This window comes from Chrysemys picta, chromosome 14, assembly GCF_011386835.1.
Source record: "Chrysemys picta bellii isolate R12L10 chromosome 14, ASM1138683v2, whole genome shotgun sequence".
Taxonomy (NCBI): domain Eukaryota; kingdom Metazoa; phylum Chordata; order Testudines; family Emydidae; genus Chrysemys; species Chrysemys picta.
Window position 1 is genome coordinate 14,974,131 of NC_088804.1, and position 19,661 is coordinate 14,993,791.

Below are 19,661 nucleotides of genomic sequence, written 5' to 3' on the forward strand. Positions count from 1 at the left end.
TTCCCTTATCTAGTCTTCTCTTCCCCTAAGCAGGAGGGGGTCTCTACCCTTTTTGTCACTTCTTTCTCTATTCCCCCAGGACTGGGAGTTTCCCGCTTTTGTTGCACCCTCTTCCCAAGAGAGGGCCAAAATTAGTGGCTGTCTCATTGTCCTTGCTCCTCTACCTCTTTCCTCCACTCGTCCAAATGGGTTTTGCACGTAAACATTCTCTCACCTGCGTGTGCCGCTTTCGGTGCACAGAACTGCACCTGCCCAAGCAGAGATTGGGGTGAGCACATCAGGCCTGTAAATCCTAATCATGCTTGACACAAAAATAAAATAAATGGTAAATTACAAAGTTCTGAATTCTCTATATAACTCCAGTGACATCACAAGCCACTTGGGTTTTCCTCTACTGCACAATGTATCTGTAGGCTCAAATCTGATATCTATTGTAGGTTTAAGGGATTCCTCTTTTGTAGTATTAGCTATTGAAATACTATGCAAATTCATAAGAATTAATTTTTTCCCTTTCTAATGTGCCACTGAAGAATTCAGAGGAAAAAAATCAGTTCAATAATAGATAATATTCAGTGTCCAGCATCCTCCTTAGATATCATTAGTTGAGTTCTCAGAGTTGAAATAATTTGAGAGGTGGGATGAGTCAAAATGAGGATTCTGGAGAGTATTTCAGTGAGGCCTCCATTTTTCTCTCTGTGGCTTAGAAATGGTACTTGCAAAGCTTAACAGCAGTTCTCTTCAAACTGCTGTTATTCAAAGAGTAAGCCCCAGAGGAAGTATAAAGGATATAAGGAAATCTTTGAATCAGTGAAAGATGTTGGTATGCAAGATTGAAGATATACCAGCTGGTCTACTGCTTCAGCTGGTTACCAGAGGGCCAGGAAGAAATTAGTCTCACAGCTCAGTTGAAAGAACACCTGGACATTAACCTGAGGCACTGGTTCACTTGCGAACAGGGTCATCTTTGTTTCCTCACCACACACACCTAGGAATTAAATAATAACCTGTTAAAAAGACTAACTCCCAATGTACTAAATCACTCAACTTCATTAAACCCCACCTCTGGCTCTCTAAAAAGTTTAGCAGAAAATACAACAGAGAACCAAGCTAAATCATCTCCTTATTCACAGATAAGACAGTAGCAGGAAAGTGCAGTGGTAACTTCAGCCTTTCAAAACTGGGATCACCCAAGCTTGCCAAACTGAGGGCTGCCCTGGCAACTTCCCAGGTCCTGAACAATAAACCCAATTAGTATACAATAAAAGAGACTGCAGCTATCTTTATTTTTCAGTTGGAGGCTTGGCAAGTTTGAAAAGATATAGTATCACTCCGAGAACTAAAACCATGCTGAAGAGAACCCTGAAAGATGGCTTCCGCTGTTAGTACACGGAAAACCTGAAACAGAAGCTGGACCAGGGCAAGGCCTTCGAGGTGACATGCAAGTGGGACGCCAGCAACTACTTCCTCCCTGGCGGCAGCTTCAGCTGATTTGCCGACTGGAAGTTCATCCACACGGCCAAGCTCAACTGCATGCTGCTGAATGGAACGGTCCACCACGGGAATTGGGACAAGCGATGCAGGAAGTGTGGCTATGCCAATGAGACGCTAACCCATATTTTGTGTAGCTGCAAGCCACAGAATGCCATCCAAGATCACCTGATCAGAGCCATCCCGCTACTCATGGGGAAGGTTGCCGTGAATTCTGCCATCCTTGGAATGGACAGACAACTGTGACCGGACATCGTCATCACCAATGAGGACTGGAAGATGGTGGTCGTCATAGTTCCCTTTGAAAACAGGAGCTCGGCCTTCCACGATGCCCGATCTCAAAAGCTGGAGGAATATGCTCCTCTGGCCGACACCTTGAGAGCTATGGGCTACGAGGTTCAAACTCAAGCACTGATCGTCAGAGCCCTGGGTACATGGGACCTCAGTAACGAGCAAGCGTTGAAAGAAAGACTGTGGAATCAGTCAACGCTATGCTCAGCTGATGCGGCAACTCATGGTGTCGGACGCCATCAGTTGGTCGAGGAACATCTACCTAGAACACATCACTGGACATCAGCAATACCAAGAGGGATGATCTGGAGTGCTGATGAGAAGCAGTCAGGAAAGTAACTCAAATACTTTTCTAATGGGCAATCTACCCTAAATTCTCAATTACTGAGGGACAATCTTTACTCACTGATGTAGTTGCTTTTGACAACCAACTCTCTGTGTAACTTTTCATGAGTGATGTACCCAAATATTTGGATGCTAATATCTAAACTATATTGTTAAATATACTCATCTAAATTCGGGTTATTGCTGATTATATACTATATGTATCTTATGATTTTTAAAACAAACTTTGTATTTTTGGATAACCTAACCACTATACCCAGAGTGTACAGACACTCTTTTCTTAACCTGTTTATTATATAATTTTTTAACATGAGTTTTAATAAAATGTTTATATCTGATGTTGGGGCCCATAGCCTTGACAGACAGCACTGCTATATTAAGGGCGAGTGGCCTCACTATAGAACTTGTGCCACAATTTGGGCTGCATTTTTCCTTACTCTGCATTATTGCCTTAGGATAACATCATCCTAAAAATGAGCTTTGCACAATTTTTGTGGACAAAATCGGCACACAGCTAACTACAAACTATAGTGGTGGGCAAATAGATTGATATTGTATTTAGCGTCACTGAGATTGAGATTGCCAAATTCAAATATCCACCAGTTCCAAATACATGACTGAATCTCTCTCTTCTGTTCCTAGATGACCTCTCTTCTCCACCACTTTTCTAAGGACAGACCTTTTCGTCCTCTCTCCAACACAGAACTGATAAAAAAAATTAATTTAATTTTTGTTTCTACCAACAGAAGCAAACATCGTCATGAAAAAAAATATCATTCGCTTCAAAAATGTTCAATTTTTTGAGGAAACAAATGCAAATAAAATTTTTGTTTTGTTTCAAATAGAAAATTTTAATTTAATTTCAATTGTCTTTTTTGTTTGTTTTTTCTGGAAAAAGGATGGAAAAGGGTGAATGCGCCCCTGTAAAAAAATCTGATTGAAAGGGATATTTTCTATTTAGACTGAAATGAAAGGAAAAGTTTTGATTAGAAATAAAACAAAATGAAAAATTTTGTTTTAATTCCTGTCATTGAAAAAATCTGTGAAAGTTTTCAAACAAAACTAAAATTTTCATTTAATTCGATTTTTTTCTATTGAAAATACCTGTCATTTTAGACCAACCATATTCCAATACTCGCAGGAGATAAATGCTCAATTATCATCAAGCAACTGTAGTAGTTAGATTTTGCTTCTCCTGCTAGCCTTTTATGGAGCTGAGAGGTGCCCTGTTACTACTGAGGCAGGAGGTATGGTAAATAGACATTCAGCAGGACCCACTGGGGAAGAAAGACAATGTTCCCTTTTATAGGCTAAAGAAGCCTGAGAAAAATTTACTCTCTCAAACATATAATCTGTCAGAAATTACTGCCAGAGGCATTAACCGAGTGCTGTTCACTCATTGACGCAAGGTGGGGTTGCTTCCCATGGGCTAGTGGGTTATCCATATGAAAAATGGGTCATTTGACGGTCTGGAGATGTTAAGAGGTTTAGAATAGTGCTTCTCAGAGGAGATTCAAAGGCTAGAAGCTGCTTGTATGTAATCCCTTACTTTTTTAAATGACAAAGGGTTTTTACTTTGCTGACTTTTGCAATAAAAAGTACAGTATGTTTTACTTTCCTACAGTGAGACATTATTTTCTCCCAATTAGTGTCAGCACTGCAGCCAATCGCAGTCTATCAGTTCTAAAATATACATACAGTATGTACAGCTATTCCTAAAGGATGACTGGGAGTTGGCAGCTATATTTAGGTGATTATGGAATTTATTAATATCACGTAGAAGTAGAGGCCAATTATGGAAGTATATATTATCTGAAGTTTCCCAAGTTAGCAATTGTTTCTTTTCAGCATGCACTTATTGAAGCTTCTGGCTCGGGGCATTTTTCTTTAACATTCTGAATTAGTTCTAACCATCCATATTCAGATGTCATGGAACAGAACAGAAACACTCTTCCCCCCCACTATGTTAACCACAATAGGTTTATCTAGTCTGGTAGTACAAGAGTAATAGCTACCCCAGCCACATACGAGAGATTCAATTTTCCATTTTGGGGTCAACCTTCATTTGCATGTTATCCACATGCTGAAATATTTTCTCTCTCAATCAGTTCATATCGGCACATGAAAGACACTTCCTATAAATTCTCTACTACAGCTTTTGATTCAGAAAGTATTTTATGGAAGACATATTTTAGGTTGTCCATCCTTTGATTTCCCACAGAAACTAATAAATAATCAACAAAAATATGATTAAAGACACTGCTTGAAAACTCATCCAAAAAGGAATACCAGCAAGTAGAAACATCTTTCTGATCCAAATCTATTTATCTTAGAAACAGAATTCTAACTTAGGTTTTGAAAAACCCGATGAAGGCTTCAGCTAAGTTTTGACATAACATTTTCATATTCAAAATATCTATGGAAATAAGGGGAAAGGGATATGGATCTTGAAATTGCAGAAGGATGAAATGGAGCTTAGTAAGCTAGAAAGGGAAATTACTTATCTGTAATTGGAATTTTCTTTTTAAAAAAATCCCTTTGAAATCATATTCAACCAATTTTCAGTCATGTGTACTTGTGAGCATTGCTTTAACCCTTTGAAAATCTACTGCCGGCAACAGATTGTGGATAAGGAAATCCTAACTTATATCTGACTTCTAGTGTCAAGAGGTTAAGAAACGCTAAATGTCTTCAATTCTGTATAGTATCTTTCCACTGTAAACAACAATACCCTTTGAACCTACTTATTAATCTGCTACAAACCATCACTCCAAACTTCCTGGATAGGTGCAGCAAGTGAGAAAGTGCATCTAAATATCTAGTTATTACATTTAGTTAGAGAACATAGACATATCTTTTTCTTCTCTAAATTAAAACATTGATCATTAGGCCTGGACACAATACAAAACTTAAGAGATGATGTAGCAGACATCATAAATCATGGTGCATTGGGTTACTGTGCTCGTCTTTTACACAACTTTCTATTCTGGCAAACTGAGCTCATACAGGAAAACGAGTTTAATGGTCTCAGCTGAGCCTCAACTCCACCCGACCAAACTATGGCACAACTAATACAATAAATAATGATAATTCCAACTTGCACTTAAACAGTATGGCATTTTTTAAACGGCCCTGCCTCCATTTGCACACCCACGGTATGTGGGCACAGAACTACAGATATAACTTAGAGGCTATTTACTGGTTGATATCTGAGTATATAATTAGCTTGCAATTTGACATAGGCAAAAATGAGGGCCAGGTTTGGCTATGGGTGGGCCTGAAATCTGGTCCAAGATGATTAAGCATGAGAGATTAGATAGAAAAAAGGAGAGTGTTGTAGGTGTTTCCATGGCCCTATTACTGTAGTATCTGAATACTTAAGAGTTGAGAAATTAACCTTCTATTATACCATAGAAGAGAAATCTTGGAACAGAGAAGTCATCAGAAGGACAGTGAGAGTCATCACATAAGTAGGAGTAGAATAATGAAAAGAAGAAACCAGAGAGTTTTCTAAGGAGCTGGGTAGCAGCGATTATAGTGTCATAGCACACCGAGATAATATGAATGTTATAGGTCATGATTAAATGCATTGTCAGAGCTATAGAAAATGCTTGCATGACATCAACATCTGACCACACTAAACCCAATTCTAGCTAGTCATCTTAGTATGAATACATGCATAAAATTAGGAACAGTCATATTATTTGTTTGTCATAATGGGTTGAGACAAAATGAAACAAAGCTAAATTGAACTTTTTATTAAAAGTGCTCATCTCTGATCTGAATTAACCCTCTGGGGTTGCCAAGAGAAAGGTGAAAACTACAGACTAAGTCTGAATATAAACTATAACATATGGAATACGTTTGAACAAAGGTTACTCAGAACATCTAGTCCTAATAAAACTCAACAGAGGGTGGAACCACAGATAAAGCAATAGGTCCAGAACAGGAGGATGTACCGTTTTCCCCCTTTTATTTGCAAGTCTCATCCTCAGTCAACTGACTTAGGCTTGGTCCACACTGGGGCGGGGGATCGATCTAGGAAACGCAACTTCAGCTACGAGAATAGCATAGCTGAAGTCGACGTTTCCTAGATCGAACTAAGTTTACTTACTGTGGGTCCACGTGGCGCAGGCAAGCTCCCCCGTCGACAGCACTTCCTCCTCTTGGCGAGCAGGAGTTCCGCAGTCGACGGGGGAGCGCTTCTGGGATCGATTTATCGCGTCCAGATGAGACGTGCTAAATCGATCCCAGAAGATCGATCTCTACCCGCCGAATCAGGTGGGTAGTGTGGACCTAGCCTTAGAAGATTATTCCACTTCCCAATTTCTCTTCTGTAAGAACTTCTTCCCTAGTGCCTAGCCTAAACTGTCTTTTGGTAGCTTCTGAGTATTGCTTTTTCTCCCTGACTGGGAGAGGGTACAATACTATTTCTACTTGCGACCATCTGTGAGTTGTGCCATCATAAATGTGACAGATGGACCTGTACCCAAGTTCTTCATCCCCAAATTTGGGGGAAGATCAGATCCAAACATCATCGCTCAGACTCATCTTCAGTAGATATAAAATTATTAGGCAAAACAGAACACATAACTTTATCTGTCACCAATTCACACAGATGCAACATTCATGTAAACAAATTAATGCATAAGCCTATACAAACCATAAGAAGTTACTTATTGCTCCAGTAAGAAGAACTGCTTGGTCCATGATAACATGGTATTCTAGCAGCCTAGCAATTTCTGTGATGAGGAGCAGATGCACAGAACCAGTCTAATTTGATTTGGAAGAAAGATGTCTCTTTAATACATGACCTAACACAGGGACTTTGGCTGTTTTAACACTAGCTAACAAAACCTTATTAGAAGTCATTCCTTTATAGCAGCAAACCAGAAACCCTGGCAATTTAGAAAAGTCCCCTGTGATACAACTGTTTACACACGTCTTCAGATGGTAACAGCTGAGTGATAAAGCTTGTACATAATCAGGAGGAACTGATCATCTTTCAACCCTTGTTTATTCCAACAGAAAATCAGAATGCTGAAAGTTTACACACTAGAATAATGTAGTGCTCCCAGGTACTATATATCAGCAACGTTATTTAATTCTTTATTCCCTTTACATCTGGCTTGAAGCAACTAGGCTCTGTCCTCGGAAAAGAGAAACAATCTTCAAAACCAGTACAGGCACATAGTGTCCTATAAAAATACATAGATAAATTCACCTCTAGGCAGAAGGCTCTCAAAACAGTACTCAAGTGAGACTGTAGTGTGCATAGGCTTTCTATTGGTCTTTGTAATGGGCTGAATTTCTGCTACAAAAAGTCATAAACACTTCCCATATGTTGTATAATTGAAATATGCTGCTTTTTCATTCATGAGACCAAGCCAGGTTGTCAGCCACTGTGAAAACTGTTTACCTTTTTCCACTCTCTAATGGGGATCTCTAAGTAGATTTTCTGAACTTTATGAATGTTCCCTAAACCCTAACCACAAGAAGCAGCCATGTCTGAGCTATGGATTCTGTGCCTTTGAAATAACATTTGATAAAAGAATCACGAGTTCTGAAACAACGACATCCCATTTGTGTGTTAAAATTGACTGTTTTTTAGCTGTTACACATATTTCCCCTGTGCGCATCAGAAAAGATAGAGAAAGAATACTACCCCTTGAAAGACGATTTCACATTGTCAAAACCCATGGACCCAGGAGTATATGAAGTTCGGGTATATACAGCCGTTTCTTATGCTGAAAGACTATTCAAGAGAGAACAGTCTTAACCCCAACTCATTGTGGTAACACATATTGGACTAAGAGTCTGTACATTATTGTTTGTTTGTAACATTCTTTTCAATTACAGTGTAGTTCCCAGCCTGCTTTGAACAGAATATACTGTACGTTGCCCAAATTTAGCCCTTTGCTATGGTTCTGTTTGATTGGTAACTCAAATAACTACCACCAAACATAAATCCCAACCTAAGCTTTCTTCCCATACTTGGCTCTTCCTGTGGTTTCCCCTGAAGGAATTCTTGGTTCCAGACCGTAGCTCCCGGTGCCCAGAGAGATAACCCAACTCCTCTTATATCATGCTGGAGCTAACAAGGTTCTCTCTGTTAGTATGATTTAGCAGTAATTATATTCAAGCACCTGATATATTGATGACTCCACAGAGAAGCCCCGCAGCCCTTTGCAGGATTCTAAAGTATTCTTCCCTAATACAAGGAGAATGTTGTCAATTAATCCACACTGTCATACAAAATAACTTCTAAAATATTAATTAGCAGTTCCATGACCTTATCCTACCACATCCTAATCACTAATACATAGCATGCAAGAGTGTTTTGTTACAGAGTCTTTGCAGGGTCTGTAAAACAGCAACACCAAATACTGGCTCATGGGTTCAGAACCTGTAATGTTAGTCCGCTAGTTTCCTTTTTAAGATATTGGTCCAAGTTCTGCCTGAAGGTAGCCATTGGCCCATTATGTTGTCACTAACATGTTCCTTCTGCCTCCAGCTGCAGTAGATTTACCAAATGCTTTTCTTTCAAATATCCATAGACTGTGAATAAATTTGACTTTAAATATGCCATATGCATAGATATTAGAGACATACAAGATTGACTAAATAATCCAGTCTATTCTTCTGCCACTGCAGGACGGCTCCTTACAGTATACTTGCTAATAAACTGCCCAGTCACATCGGCCCAAGGAGACACAGGGTGCCTGACAGAGCCAGGAACTGAACCCCATCCTCCAGTTCAGTGCTTTAACCACAAGACCAATCTTCTTCTCCACTATGCAACCAGCTTCCATTCTCCTTTCAAAGGAAAATCAAAAAGCAACAATTAAAATGTAAATTAGTTTACACAAATCTCTGCAGTGAATGACCTCACTGACCAGTCTTTTGGGAGCAGTCAGCACAAAAAAAACAGTTTAAACTAACCTTTTAAAAACATTCCCCTGCCCATGCATACTACACCTCTACCCCGATATAACACGACCCAATATAACACGAATTCGGATATAACGCGGTAAAGCAGTGCTCCAGGGGTGGAGGGTGGGGGGGGACAGGGCTGGGCACTCCGGTGGATCAAAGCAAGTTCAATATAACACGGTTTCACCTATAACGTGGTAAGATTTTTTGGCTCCCGAGGACAGCGTTATATCGAGGTAGAGGTGTACCTGGTTCACTGAAGAAATTTCAGCATGAGACATCATAACTACTAGAAGGCTCAATACAATCTCTGTATATGTGAGGTCACAGAATGATGGGTACTAAGGTAACTTCAGTGAACCAGAAAGCAGCAAAAGGATTCCAGAGGGGAAAAAAATCAAGGTCAGTTAAAAAAAAAAAATATATATATATATATATATATATATATTTTCCTGTGCTGATTGCTCCCCCATCTAGTTAGTAGGATTTTAAGCAAAGATCGGTGCATTTTCAGTTTTCTGTACCAGTTTATAGGTCACCCTTAAACTAGTTTAAGATTAAAAAAAACTTTAATGTTTAATAGTTACACAAAATGTTTCATATTTACATAGCTTTAAAATGGGATGTCTCATCATCTCCTATAATTGGGCACCCGGACTGCTGGTGTAATGTTGGACAGTTAACAGCTGCAGTGCAGTGGTCTGACAATAAAGCTGCCACAGGTGTGCAGCTTAACAAGGTGTTAATTGTGTAGCTGTTGGACATAAATAAGGAGCCCAAAGGGTGTGTAATGGGGGTTATTGTGCATGAAGGACTAGTGTGAATGCAGAGCACTGAAAACCAAAATAAAGTCAAACTGAGCTTGGCTTATCCACACTCCAGCACCTTGTAGTCTCATCATTTTTTAAAAAGATCATTTTTACTGAGAAACGCTCAGTAGCACAGATTACTTCTATTTCATTCCTAAACAGAGAAAACTGTTTCGTCCCATATGACCTTTATGTTGTTATTTATGCAAAGTAAAATGGGGGAAAAGGTGGTTTTTTTAAGGGCAATATAACACCACCCCTGCATTTGTCATTGCTAAGTCAATAACATCTGCAGATGCCAATAACAACATCACCATTTGTTGTCAATTTGTAAGCAACCACCTTGTGAATCATGATATAAATACTTGTTATTGTCCAGTGCTGGCTAGCGATGTGAATGATTACAAAAACAATGAACACCAGAACAGCACCAATATCTACGTGATATTTGTGTCTGTCCACTCCCAAGTGATCGGTCTTTGGCCTTTAGCTCATTTTCTATAAGGTTGTTCGTTCACTTCTTCCAAATTCTGACTCAGGCTATGTCTTCACTAGAAATGCTGCAACAGCAGCACTGTAGTGCTTCAGCGTCGGCACTCACTACAGCAATGCAAGGACTTCTCCCATCACTGTAGTTAATCCACCTCCCCAAGAGGCGGTAGCTAGATTGATGGAAGAATTCTTCTGCCAACCTAGCGCTGTCTACACTGGCAGGTAGGGCATCTGAACTATGTTGCTCAGGGGTGTGGATTTTTCATGCTCCTGAGTGACACAGCTGAGGTGACCTAACTTTTTAATGTAGATTTGTAATGCCTTACATTTCTGACAATCCCATGGTGAGGCATTCCCTCTTGCAGCATGTGCATCTCTGCATCCATGATGGACCCAATCTCTGTGCATATCTTGGATGAAATCCTGGCCCCACTAAAGTCAATGGCAAAATCCTATTGATATTAATGAGGCCAGGATTTCACCCCTTATGAGTAATCCACTCTGCAGTTCTCCACACAGGGAAAATCAAGAGTGTGTGAAATTTTAAATAGAAAGGTGCTGGCTCCCAGTGCAGACTAAAATCTAGTACCACTGCCAAATCTAGTACCACACCTGCTGTTTGGCATATGTAAGGAAGGCAACCGTAAGATGGGATTCATAGGAGATGTCATAAAGAAGGAATGTGGCAACATGGAGAGTCGTCACACCTAATATGAAGTCCTAAATGTGTGAATTTTGTATACCTTAAACTCTGCATCATTGGCTTCAAATTAATACTTTTAATAAGTTACCCGAAAGCTTTCATTTCCTTTAATACAACACAACATCTCTTTCCAGTTTACAATATCCTTCAAGAAGGTCTGAATGTGCTTTGCAATTTTAAAAATTAACTAAGTAGTAAACATGTATGCGTTAAACTGATTTTAATAACAACAGTAGAGAAAGATCCATAACTCAATTTTTCTTTCCAATATCAGCATCATCATGGCCATTCCCCTCTCTGAAATATGAACAAATTCTCTCACAGAAGGGAGATAATTCCTTTTAACTTACATGAACATATTTGCCATTTAACTTTTTCCATAAGTTGCTTAAACTTGAAATGTCAAAAATGTGAGATGAGTAAATCCTCATGCAACATAATCTCCTAACCATACAGAAAGCTTTCACAAAAAAATAGAAATACCATTTTGGGATACAGAACCCATTGGTAGTTTACTTCTCTAGGTCAGCAACTCTTGTCAAGTTTGACTGCTCACTACATCTAACACACTGTATCACAATATTTATGTAAAATGTGATGTAATCATTTGAAAATTAATAAATTACTGATCAGTAATATTCTTGTGTGATGCATGTTCAGGGTGCGTACAAAGAGTTATGAATATGTGCTAGAATTATGTTCTTGAAATGTGTTTGGCAAGCAATGCATAAGCATGGTCTGCCCTAGACAATGGATTGTGTATTTGCTTGGCTGACCAGCCTGATCACCACGCAGAGACAATAAAGGTTCAGTTATATAAAAGGTAAACAAAGCCATCAAGTTCCATGAAGAGGAGGAGGTAACGACTCAATTATCATCAGTGAGGGAGGAACCAGCATGAAGCCTTCACCAGATCATATGGTGTTTCTTTCCAGGAGGAGAAAAGGAACTTTATCTGAGAGTACATTTCAATGGTTTACTGGACTATAAAAGGGCCTGAACCACAAATGATAAATAATTGAACCAACTGACTGTATATAATATTGTATTTTAAAAGTGGATCAAGGAAGGTCTTTTCTGAAAACTAATGACAGATCACTGTGAAATTTATGTATTAGTACTACATGAGGAAATATGGATTCACACTAATATTATGCTTTGAAGTCTGTCACCAAACACAAGGAGAAATAGGTTTTCTCCCAGACAGGCGGGAAGGTAGCATTGTGGAATCAAAACATGGAAACCTGATGTACGTACGAATCAGCAGCAGGATGGGAAGTCACAGGAAGGGAAAAACAGCATGTGGTCATCCTGAGACAGAGGACAAAACAGTGAGTTTGGGAAGCTATAAGGAGAGAGAAGAAGCCATCTTAGAATCCATCACTGGGCAGACACAAAGGGCCAAGCTAAGAAGGATGGATCCTTCAACTAAGGAGGCTGACATTTCTGGGAACTGAATATAGGTGAGAAATCTGCTTAGGCAACAATCTTTCACCCAAGAAGACAAGGGAACCCAGCCTCTTGTACTTCTGTGGAAGGTCCTGATTGAGGAAAAGTCAGCCAAGTCTAGAAAGAAAAATACTGTAAGAAATCTACCTTGAGCCAAGGCTGTACCTTACTGAGTTAAGTCTTAGCCACTACAACACATACTTTCCTCTTATTTGCTTGTCACCACTGTGTCTTTAACCCTTACACCTGAACTCATGTAATACCTCTCTCTTTTTGTTAATACACTTGTTTTACTTTTAATCTAAACCAACCCAGCGCTGAGCTTGAATTGAAGCGATTGTTAATCCCAGTTAAAGTAAAAAGCTGTGCTTTTATCTCTTTTAAGGAGCAACGAACCTTATGAATTCTCTGAGTGCTCCACTTCAGAGTAGATGGTTTTGGAGAAATCTGGGAGTGGGGTTGTTTTGGGGTCATCCTGCAAATAGTAACTAGGGCTGGTGGAGACCAACGTGGGGCTGTTGTGTTGTCAGTGGGCTGCTGGGGTCAGAGTGCTGAACTAGGGCTGCACAGCATACAGACACTCAGGGAACCAAATGCTTGTCTGCTGGCTGTTGGTGTCTGAGCCACAGCAGCAGAGCATTTAAAGCACCTACAGCTACAGGGCAAGCAGTGACACAACCTCTCACTGGTCTGAATGGCATGCCAAAAGATGACATGTTAAAAAAAAAAAAAGCCCAAACAACATGAAGATTCTTGAGAACTGGCCACAGCTGTCTCAGAGGGAGGAGCTGAGCAAAACTGTTGGTCACCGTACAAAATAATTCCCATTCACTATTCTAGAAAAGCAGATTTGTTTGGGTTTTTTTAAAGTAACTCTTAAAATGAAAACAGAAAATTGTATCATATAGTTATTATGCCACCCATGTGAGCGCTTCCCTCAAAGCACAAAGCAGCAGCTGAGATACCCAACACATAATTTTGGCGATTGCATGGGACAATCCTGGGGCGGGGGGGGGGGAGGACATAAGCGCTGAGTTTCTAATCAGCCGGGGGTGCTCCCCCCGTCTCTGCCCAGGCCCTACCCCCACTCCACCCCTTCACCGAAGGCCCCACCCCTGCCTCTTCCCTGCCCAGTTCTGCCCTGCCTCTTCCCCACCCAGTTCCGTCCAGCGCCTCTGGACGCCGCAAAACATCTGATCCACAGTAGGCGCTGAGAGGGAGGGGGAGGTGCTGATCGGCGGGGCCCGCTGGCGAGCAGGAGGCGCTGGGGAGAGGGGGAGGCTTGCCTCTCGCTTGCCTCCCTGTTCGCCTTTTCACCCCACTCACCTGCCAGGCTCCCGCCTCACCTCCCCACCCACCTCCTGTGGGGCCTCCCAAAGCACAGGGCTCGGGGTAGTCACCCTGATTCGTCGTACCCAAGGTATGGCTCTGCATAGCACAGTAAATTAATGCTCCCATATAATGCTGCCAGAATGAATATTTGTTTCTTCAGTTTTATATGGTTGTGCTCACTTTGTGTGGATTACATGACTTAAATGCATCAAGATTCAGTATGCTGGGGATGGCACTGGCATGGTTCTTTTGGTTCATGTAGTTATTCAAATGTGACACCACTTACAGGACCCTATGTACATACACCCCCACTTAGTGTTAAAAATCATCCTTTCCTCCACCACTATTCTGGAGACTGGATAGATGCCTCTAACAGTCTATTGAGTGGTCAGAGGCTGTCAGCTGGCCACTCTGGCCCTCGGGGGGCGGGTCTCTTCTGGAGGCTGATCTGGGGTAGACTTACTGGTCTATGAACATTTTGAAAATGCATCCCTTCTATCATCAAATGCCATCTATTTCAGCCTTCTGGCCACTTGTTATTTCAGGGGTACATTTCAAAGCTGTGCCGGATGAGTTATGAACACAAATACCATTATTTGTAATGTGGATTTATGCACCAGAGTTCTACACATTGTTTTACACTTAAAACTTTGTACTTAAAAAAAAAATGTAAAAGATTTTGCTACATTTCTGAAGTGGGCTAAGCTAAAAGAAATCCAATCCCAGAACTCCTTTTCTCTAGAATATGAATCACTGTATAAATCCACATAATGATTTCTGAATGACACGGGTAGTGATTGTAATATGCTTCTTATTTTAAGTGAAGGCTAGATTCTTATGCCAATAGCTACTGTACAAGTTTCCAGAGAAAGATTTATTTCATAGCTACATAGCTTATCTTGAAATTTTACCAGTCTCTAACGAAATGCCAGAGGCAAAATTTACTACAGGATATATGCCAGCAGGGGCTGGTGTAGACCCTATTGCAGGGCCCCCGGGGAGGGCATGTCCAGCTGGCAGTGTGCAAGGTGACTGCAACCTCACACTTCACATTGTGACTAAGCGCATCCCAAACATGGGGTGTAACTCTGGCTAGAGATGGCTGTGGTTACACAGCTAGAGGATATTGCTGACTCGGTGTTTATCTGCTGCAGCAGTTATAATTTGTTTCTATTTACATATATATAGGGCCAGATTTTCAAAGAGGATTCAGCCAGCCTCTAATTTGGGAGCCAGCCAATCTGAGCCCAGAATTCATTGCTGAAACAAAACTGCAGGTACAAAATTAGAGCTTAGGCATAATGACATTTACAAATATTGCCGCAAAAATCAGGTATTTTGTTGTCCGACATTCTATCATTTGCACCTACATTTGATTGCAGGTGCAAAACTAGGCTTTTTAAAAAAACATGGCCCTTAATGCTGTAGGCAATACTCACCCTAGTAGAAATTCCATTTTAAAATGGGTGTTACGGGTTCCAGTTTGCAACTAGATTTTGGAACAGGCCAATAGTCCTATTGGAGCACTTTCCCCTGGGCTTACTGGTGCTCTACAAGAGAGAAATGCAGAAACCCATACAGACCATTTGAAAGATTCTAATGGAATAACTGGAATTTCTGCAGACTTTTAGCCCTTTCTAACTTCCTATTTTTGCTTAACTGCTTTGTTTTTAATCTGAAATATATTCCTTGCCAGTCAACAGCATTTGGAAATAAAATGGAGAATTTGGACCAAATTATGGCTGCTCCTGCACAACTGTGCGGACGTGCAAGAGGCAGCCATAATGAGGTTGGTTTTTGCTGTCTGAATATAAGGATGAGTGCTGCTAGGACTCCTGCCCTGCGCTACTCCTGCCCTGCATCTAACATCTGGTGAGCTTTACTGCAGGGGAGCACACCCTTTTGTGCAATGTATGGTCCTCCCGAGAGCTCTGGAGTTGTTATGTATCAAGAAGGACTGTTAGCATTGTCAGCAGCATCAGGGTGTGGATGGGCAGGGTAATGCCCCATATCTATTCTAGAAACGTTGGCAACCTGGGCCTATCAGTGAGGTAATATACACTGCGCCCTTACAACGGGCGTATGCAGCTGCTGCTCTCTTGGCTTCCACACTAGGAAAAAGGTTGAGTTTAGGTCAGGATTAGGTAACACAAACTAGCTAAGCCCAACTTGCGCTCTTTCTGTAGTGTCACTTAAGGTCAATTTTAGCAATTTGAGTTATAGTCTTTCCTAGTCTTGACAAGGCCAGTGTTTGCTACCCCTGCGCTCAAGGAGACATTCTGTCTGCTTCTGTCCTGCACACACTGAATGCCTCCAGCCGCTGGCTCATTGCTGTGGCCCTCCACACTCCCTCCTTGTGTCAGTGGTTCCTAAAGCTACAATACAGCCCTTAGTCTAGTGGTACCCTTAAAGACATAGTATATTACATGGTGTCCAGTGATCACTCAGTACTTAATGTGCCTGCAAGAAATATTTATTCTGTGTCCAGTTCCAACTGGCTGTGCATAACAAGAACTTCATGGCGTCCTGCCCTAACTGTCTGCCTGGGAAGCTCACGGCTTAAAGACACAGTCCCCAATACTACATCATTGTTTCTCAAACACTTCCTCATATTTACTAGCACAAGATCAGAGTTTATTTGAGAAATGTAACTATATTAGCTCAAAGCTTAGATAAAACATTCCTAAGTTTGTATAGCCAAGCTTTTGCTGCCCCAAGCTTTTTCAGGTCCCAACAGTCACATTTTGAGGTACAAATGGCCTGTTTAAGATATTGCCTCTAACTAACTGATTTGTCTCTGTAGAAACTTAGAAGGCAGTTTCAGGCCTCTTAGAAAATTTGGGTCTTGATAAGCAAAGCGAACACCACACGTTACAGTCATGGCAACCTTCACACTCTCAAGCGTGAAAGAAGATTTTGGTCATTTCTTCCTTTCCCCCATATTAAATGATGATCCCCAAGTGTGCATTTTTCATTTGCAGGTAACAGGAGTATGAAGTGATATGTCCATGCTGTGCTTTGTTTAAATCATAATAAAAAGTTAATTTTAAAAGAAGTCTTCCTTAATGCTTCAAACATAAAAATAACTGCAGCCTGTCCAAGTTTAACACAGCGGATTCTATTTCCAGATATAATAAATACAAAGCTCCAGCACTCCTCCTAAGTTATTACAAGCTTAATCTAATAATCACAAAGAAGCTATTATTATACTATTAGAGAAACATCTGTCAACTGTGTTTATAGTTTTTAAGAAACTATGAGATAATGAGATGCTATGCTTTGTGCTCAGACAATTGCCCTGTAGATTATGTCTATGTCCTACAAATCCTGCCATTATTGAAGCACAAAGCACAGCTTTACTTTTTATCTCTCTTATAAAACATCAACCAGATTTTCATTCAGAAATAATGCTTTTTGGGGAGAAACACTTTCTTATGTGACATCATAACATTCCACACATAAAACAGAGATGGAAGTTTATGGTAACATGATGCACATTTTAAAAGCAGGAGTTGACTATTTCAGGGGCCTGGTAGGAGAGCTAGGCAGAGTGAGAGGCAGAAACGAAAAATGTAAAATAACCTGCTATTTTGTTATAAATTGTTGTGCTGCTTTTCCTAAATCCTTTAATAAAAATAGCAATTGTATTTCATGTTAGCAGTTATCTGCAAAAAATCACTCTTAATTGCTCTTATGGCTACGTGTTTTAGTTTAGCCTGGTTCACATTTTATTACAAAAGACTAATGGGGCATAGGCTCCCAGTAGAGGTTATTTTAAACCTTGGTCCAGCCAGCAATAAAAAGAGTATAAAAATAGTTACAGAGGCAAAATAAAAATTAAAAACTATAGCTATGCTTTCAGATTTACAGTTATAATAAAATGAGTCATAAACTTTTGCTTTCATTCCAAAGCTTTTGTGTTAAGAACATGCTGAATCTCTTGCTATTTTGCATATGTTCACATGTAAAACCCTTTTGTTTTCTTCATTTTATGTATAGTCTTGATTAGCTATCTGTAATTTCTTTTAATTTAGTACTATTTCATTAAATATCCGAGCTGATCAGAGCACAGAGGTGATAAGACAAAGAACACATTACACAGTAATAATAACTTAATGGAGTTTCTTGTTAATGAGGTAATAACATGCAGCCTTCAGCCTCCCGCCTCCAAGTTTATTTGGCCAGAGCTACTGTTGTTATTACCTTATTAACAGGAAGAACCCTCAAGTTGTCATTAACTATGGGAATCTGAAGATCTACTGGGTTCATTTGTCAAGCTAGTCAAGGAATCCAATCATAAATCAGGACTGAGATCTTCTCCAATATCAGAAGCTTAGCCAAATCAAACCCACTTAGTATATGGACAGATGACATTTGAGTTTGGTTTCTAGAGCAAGTGACTGGTGTTGCTGACTCAAAGAGAGGCACTGATGAAGGGCTTGTCTTCACTACGGGGGTAAGTTGACCTAAGTTACGCTACTCTAGCTACGTGAGTAACGTAGCTGGAGTTGACGTAGCCTAGCTCGATTTACCACAGTGTTTTCACTGCGCTGCGTCAATGGGAGACGCTTTCCTGTCGATTTACCTTAATCTTCTCAGGGAACTGGAGTACCAGGGTTGACTGAGGAGTGCTCTGCCATCGATTTAGCGGGTCTTCACTAGACCCACTAAATCTATCCCTGCTGCATTGATTGCAGCAGTGTCGATCTCCCCATAGTGAAGACCAGCCTTAGTGTGACGGGGGGTTGTTCTGCTGGAGATAACATCTTTTGGATGAGATGCAAGGCTGATGCCCTGATAATCTGTAGCATCTAATACCTTGAAGCACTTTTTGCACCAGTAGGGGTAGTGGCTCTGAGATCCTTGCAAAGTTCCAGCTTGTCCATGGCATTCCGCCTATAAACGTCCCCTCTGCAGTTCGAGTTGAACACTCTTCTTTTTCAGTCTGCCTTAACTGTTGTGCAGCGTTAATGTGTCAGAGAAGCCAATTTTATTGTGAGACTCTGATATTTGGTGTTTTTCTGAAATCCCCAGCTCCTGAAGTCATGTTATGATATGAAAATCTCAGTCTATATTTTTAAAAAAGTAAAAGCACACAGCTGCCGAGAAAAGCTTGGAAAAGTGACCTACGTGTAAGACTCAAAAACCAGAAGTAAAATAAAAAGAACCATTTTTTTTTAATAAAACACGATTTTAAGGGTAAACTCACTCATGATTTCTGAACACCTGGGGCTGACAATACTGTTTGTATGCTGTAAACTGCTGTCAGATTTCCATTCACGTTAGCAGTTGGGCCTTATCTCCAATCAGCCAGCACAAGTCTGTAGGTCCAAAAAGTTGCAGAAATTACACATTCCTGCTGCCATGCTAGGCAATATAGAAGAGTGAGGGAACAGAACTCAGCAAATGCATTTTGTGCCCTCAGATCAGTTACACATGGAAGCTTAGAGAATGGATCTACCAAAGGCCATTAAGTGCCTGATTAGTCAAATGAAAGATTCCCATTTACTCCAGTGGGCTTTGGATCAGGCAAGCGACAACAGCTGTGGCCAGTAGAATCAAAACCCTTTGTATGTGGACTGTGTCTGCTAGTTCCTCTGTGCCACGTTTTAGTGTCCACAGCTCAGCTAGATGGACACCTTACCCAGATACATCATGCTGAGACTAAAAACTTTTATTCTCCAGTTCTGCGACATTAGGGTTACCATACGTCCGGTTTTTCCCGGACATGTCCGGCTTTTCGACAATCAAACCCCATCCGGGGGGAATTGCCAAAAAGCTGAACATGTCCGGGAAAATGCCGGCCGGGCACTTCCCCT

General features: G+C 40.6%; 1 protein-coding gene across 11 annotated transcripts in view; it reads right to left on the bottom strand.

Annotated features, from left to right (window-relative positions):
* The window catches only part of FTO (FTO alpha-ketoglutarate dependent dioxygenase), a 332,418-nt gene that overhangs the window by 95,775 nt on the left and 216,982 nt on the right, over positions 1 to 19,661 (bottom strand). Inside the window, exon 9 of one of the 11 annotated variants that reach the window (XM_065567026.1) lies at positions 14,530 to 19,163. The exons of the other annotated variants lie outside the window; for them this stretch is intronic. Within the exon in view, the coding sequence (XP_065423098.1) occupies positions 19,139 to 19,163 (25 nt within the window). The 3' untranslated portion in view covers positions 14,530 to 19,138. Of the gene's footprint in view, positions 1 to 14,529; positions 19,164 to 19,661 lie in introns of those variants that run through there. 11 annotated transcript variants of the gene reach the window in all.